General features: G+C 42.9%; 1 protein-coding gene across 1 annotated transcript in view; it reads left to right on the plus strand.

The window, feature by feature from the left end:
• Window positions 1-5,524, plus strand: part of LOC107291824 (succinate--CoA ligase [ADP/GDP-forming] subunit alpha, mitochondrial-like) — a gene marked incomplete at its 3' end in the record, with an annotated part of 7,076 nt that overhangs the window by 1,179 nt on the left and 373 nt on the right. The window contains exon 2 of the mRNA XM_015820857.1: window positions 4,051-4,154. Within this exon, the coding sequence (XP_015676343.1) occupies window positions 4,051-4,154 (104 nt within the window). The remainder of the gene's footprint in view (window positions 1-4,050; window positions 4,155-5,524) is intronic.

The following is a 5,524-nucleotide window of genomic DNA, read 5'->3' on the forward strand; positions in this document are numbered from 1 at the left end:
GTGTGTCTTCTTTGTGTTATTATTACGTGATTATTCTTATGGAAAGGCATAGACTCTCATCTATTCGGATACAGGTAGTCCTCAATTTACAACTGAGCCCAGCATTTCTGTTGCTAAGTGAAACGGTTGTTCAGTGATTCCAAAGGTGCAACTTTTTCAGGAGGCAACTGGACTTTCTTGGGTTTTTTTTTCTTTGAAGATATTTCGCTTCTCATCCAAGAAGCTTCTTCAGCTCTGACTGAATTGGTGGGGAATGGAAGGATTTATACTCCTTGCTGACAGCTGGTCATTTGCATTCTTTTAGGGAGCCTTTGAGGCTACCTGGGGTTTTGTCTGTGTAAACCTCAACAACTCTCTGAAAGGATGCAAATGACCAGCTGTCTGCAAGGATATAAATCCTTCCCTTCTCCACCCTCCAGTCAGAGCTGAAGAAGCTTCTTGGATGAGAAGCGAAACGTCTTCAAAGAAAAACAAGAAAGTCCAGTTGCCTCTTGAAAAAACACCTTTGGGACAACCATAACCTGGATGGTTGAGAATCTCCATAGACAAGTTGTTCTTTGAGCTATGCCCGTTTCACGACCTTCCTTGCCACAGTGGTTTAAGTCAATCACTGCAGTCGTTAAGTTGGTAACACGGTTGTTAAGTGAATCGGGCTTCCCCATTGCCTTAGCTTGTTAGAAGGTCACAAAATTGGATCACTTGACCTTGGGACAGTGCAACCGTCATAAATATAATCAGTTGCCAGGCGGCCGGATTTTGATCACGTGACCATGGGGATGCTGTAATGGTCATAAGTGTGAACGACGGTCATAAGTCCCTTTTTTCTGTGCTGTAACTTTGAACGGTCACTATATGAACTGTTGTAAGTCGAGGACTGCCTGTAGATGGAATCTATTCGGAGAGCCAGTTTCATCTAGTGGTTAAAGCACACAGTTAAAAAAAACAAGTGATGGTGAGTTCTAGTCCTGCCTTGGCTATGAAAACGGACTGGGTGACTTTGGGCCAATCGCCAGGAGATGGTGAGTTCTAGCCCCGCCTTAGACATGAATGCTGACTGGGCAACCTTGGGCCAATCAGCAGGAGAAAGTGAGTTCTAGTCCCACTTTAGGCATGAATGCTGGCTGGGTGACTTTGGGCCAATCACCAGGAGATGGTGAGTCCTAGTCCCGCCTTAGACATGAATGTTGACTGGGTAACTTTGGGCCAATCAGCAGAAGAAAGTGAGTTCTAGTTCCACCTTAGGCATGAAAGCTTGCTGGGTGACTTTGGGCCAATCACCAGGAGATGGTGAGTTCTAGTTCCGCCTTAGACATGAATGTTGACTGGGTGACTTTGGGCCAATCACCAGGGAATGGTGAGTTCTAGTCCCACCTTAGGCATGAATGCCGACTGGGTGACTTTGGGCCAATCACCAGGAGATGGTGAGTTCTAGTCCCGCCTTAGACATGAAAGCTGGCTGGGTAACTTTGGGCCATTCACTCTCTTTAGCTCAATTCACCATATAGGATTGCTGTTGTGAGGTAAATAGGAGGAGGAAGGGACATTAGGTATGCTTGCAGACTTGAATTACTTATAAGTAATTAAAAATCAGGATAAAATCTAATCAACAAGCAAACCACTAATTACTGCAAAGGTGATGTAGTCTCGGACTGCAGACCATGTGTGTCCTCCTCTCCTCTGAGATCCTTAAAACAACTTTCCAGTAGGATGGGGATAAATATATCATTTGTTGTGGTTGATTTGGAGGGGGGAGTGGTTGGGACATATTTAATAATTAAAAGTCATCCCCTAATTGCAAAAGAGTGGTCTTAACTACATTGCTGGAAAGTAGAATTGACATTCCTTTAATTATTGCTTCTGTTACTTGGGGTTGATTCCTACACATGTTCCTAGAGCTGTTGTATATATATTTTTTTCTAGGCTTAGGGTGCATTAGGTGTCTTTAACCTAAACCCTTCACAATGTTCTGAAGTGATCTTTTGGCTTCTGTATCGTGCATCCTTAGAAACTCCACAAAGTTGTGTTTTGTTTGAAAGAAAAGCAAAAAAAATAGGATTTTCGTTTGAATCCTATCGTATCCCGAATATCTGCAGAGAACTGGAACTGGATACATTCATTTCTAGAATTGCGATAACTTGGTATCTCCACTGTGGGCAACTAGGCATATGTGTGTGCGATACCATTAAAAAAAATAATATTTTGTTTGCAGATGGGGCTGGGCGCTTGGTAAAAGTAACAACACGTTGTAAGGCAGTTCTGCTTGTAAAGTTTAGCTTGGGTATATGCGTGCAAACTAGTTCTTCTTCCCAAAACATTCAATTCCTATTGGGTTTATTTGCACTTATCAAATGCAAATACAATTGTCAATCTGGGTCTGAGAATCTCCGAGTTACATTTGCTCATTTAACTCTGAAAGCTGTTGACCTTCCTTCTCTTTCTTAAACAACAAAATAAAAATGAATTGGCTAAGTACTACCGGTAAGTGGGGCAAAGGTACGAGTCTTAATTGTTCTATAACTTATTAAACAAGAAGGTAACGTGCTACTGGCACTGGAAGAAGAATAAATAAGCTTTGGGTGACAGCAGAAATCTCCAGCTTTGGCCATTTTTAAGACTCGTGGACTTCAACTCCCAGAATCCCCCAGTCAGCAGGGTTTCACGCCTTGACATTCTTAACTGGAATGTTGTCTGTTTCTGTATTTTTGATGTAATTCACATTTGGCTGGAGAATTAGTGAAGACTTTTGACTTTTTTTAAACCTGAGTTCTCCTAAATCAGGGGTAGGCAACCTTGGCTCTTTTTTGACTCGTGGACTTCAACTCCAAGAATTCCTGAGCCAGCATGGCTCAGCTTGGAAACCTCTCCCTTTCCCCTCAGCATGGCTGGCTCAGGAATTCTGGGAGTTGAAGTCCACGAGTCATAAAGTGGCCTAGGCCTAGGCCAGGGGTAGGCAACCTTGGCTCTTTTATGACTCGTGGACTTCAACTCCCAGAATTCCTGAGCCAGCATGGCTCAGCTTGGAAACATCTCCCTTTCCCCTCAGCATGGCTGGCTCAGGAATTCTGGGAGTTGAAGTCCACGAGTCACAAAAGAGCCAAGGTTGCCTACCCCTGTCCTAAATGTACAGAGCCAGATGTTTGAAATGTTGCTTTTCCCCTCTTTTTCTGGAGTTTTAAGAAATGCCATGAATTGTGCAGACACAAGTGTCTGCCTGGTTCCTTCCATAACCAACTGGCTCCATTCTCCAGTCTAGCTTTCTCCCTCCCAACTTTGCTTATGAACACAAGATAGCAAACTTTGTATGGGGAAACATGGTGGAATCGAGTTCCTGATCTTATATTGTTGCCCAGCATTAGGGAGCCTGGCTCCTTTCCTCATCTACATGATTTGTAGGTCATTCTTAAAATCACGTTGCAATTGCAAGTGTCAGCTCTTTTTTAATAGGTTGAAATTAAAATAGGTTTAATTGCAGTGTGCCGGGATGATCAGAACAATAAAGAACTTGGAGGACTTCCTGACTCAGGAATTCTGGGAGTTGAAGTCCACGAGTCATAAAAGAGCCAAGGTTGCCTACCCCTGGACTACTGTTTAACACATTAAAATTTCAGAGAATTCAGTTTTGATTTTCTGCTTCTATTTTCTTTCTTTCTTTCTTTCTTTCTTTCTTTCTTTCTTTCTTTCTTTCTTTCTTTCTTTCTTTCTTTCTTTCTTTCTTTCTTTCTTTCTTTCTTTCTTTCTTTCTTTCTTTCTTTCTTTTTTAAATAGGAGTTTTAGAGCACGGATATAGCTTGGAGACTCCCTTCACGGTGTTTTCTAATATGAAGTTCCCCCTATTACTCTGGTCGAGTCAGCAGCCACTCGGCTTCCAACTTTTTCTACGCATTTATTCCAACACACTTTAAAAAAAAAAAAAAAGCACGGCATCTTTCCTACAGTTTTCGAGGAAGAAATATGATGCAAGTGTAAGCTGCTTGAAATTTTGCAGATATTCTTGGAAGTGAATAATTCATTGTCATTTTTTCCTCCCCCCCCCTTTTTTTTAATTTTTAGTGCAGAAGAATGGAGTACGGCACTGTTCGTATTCAGCCACGCGGAAAAATATGTACATCAATAAAGATACAAAGGTTATTTGTCAAGGTTTCACTGGCAAACAGGTGGGTGCTCAAATGGCCAATTCCTTGTACCCTTTGCTCATGTTGTGGTATCAGGAGTTTTTGCTCTACGTTTGTGAGAAGCTTAGAATTCCTTATCTGGGCTTCCTTGTTGCAGAGATCAGAAGTACTTACAACCGGTTGCTTAGCGACTGAAGTTTACAAAGAACCCCAAAAAAGGGATTTATCACCCACATCTGAAGTACTGATGGTCTGTCTGTCTGTCTGTCTGTCTCTCTCTCTCTCTCTCTTTCTTTCTTTCTCTTTTTCTCTCTTTTTCTTTCTTTCTCTTCTCTCTTTCTCTTTCTTTCTCTTTCTCTTCTCTCTCTCTCTCTTTCCCTCTCTCTTTCTTTCTTTTTCTTTCTTTCCTCTTTCTGTCTCTCTGTCTCTCTCTCTCTCTCTCTCTCTCTCTCTCTCTCTCTCTCTCTCTCTCACACACACACACACACACACACACACGCACACGCAATCACACGCCTGCACTTCAGGGACTCAGCAACACAACTGCATTTACAGTTGTTTGCAGTGTCCCCCACAATCACCTGATTACATTTTACCACTGTTTTGCAAAAAAAAACCCTGGAAGTTATTTCGGGTTTTCAGGAAAAACCGCGCCGATAGCAAATCATCGGCTCGTTTAGTGACTGCAGTATTTGCTTCACGACTTCAGGGATTCACACCCCAACCATCGCCAAATTGTACAGTTGGGTCAGTCCCACGAGCGACTCATTTTGCGACCATTGCAATTTACAGTCACAATGGGCAGGCTGCTGCAAATGGCTGCGTTTCCTTGACTGTGTTTTCACGAGGGTTTTGCCGAAAATCAGCATTGACATCCGGTTTTCAGCAAAAACTGGCCCATTACAAGCCATGAGTTTGTTTTACAGTCATGCCGTTCGTTTTATGACCCCTGCTAAAAAATAAAAAGATCGTAAAATTAGATCGATCACATGGGTGACCCATTTTGCGACCATTATGACTTCCAGCCCTAATGGGAAAGCTCCATTATGGTCGTAAATCTCAGACTATATGTATGTGGGTTCATATCTTGGTTTACATTGTGAAATTACAGCAGGGTTCCCTTCACTTCACTTAGAACAGCCTGGCTTCATCAGGGCTCCTGGCCAATCACCAGGAGACTGGGAGTTCTAGTCCTGAATTAGGAACGAAAACTGGCTGGGTGGCTTTGGGCCAATCACCTGGAGATGGTGCATTCTAGTCCCGCCTTAGGCATGAAAGACAGCTGGGTGATTTTGGGCCAATCACCAGGAGACTGGGAGTTCTAGTCCCGCCTTAGGCATGAAAGACAGCTGGGTGATTTTGGGCCAATCGCCAGGAGACGGTGAGTTCTAGTCCCGCCTTAGGCATGAAAG

The sequence above is a fragment of the Protobothrops mucrosquamatus genome, unplaced genomic scaffold, assembly GCF_001527695.2.
Source record: "Protobothrops mucrosquamatus isolate PMUCROS unplaced genomic scaffold, P.Mucros_1.0 scaffold1191, whole genome shotgun sequence".
NCBI classification, from domain to species: domain Eukaryota; kingdom Metazoa; phylum Chordata; class Lepidosauria; order Squamata; family Viperidae; genus Protobothrops; species Protobothrops mucrosquamatus.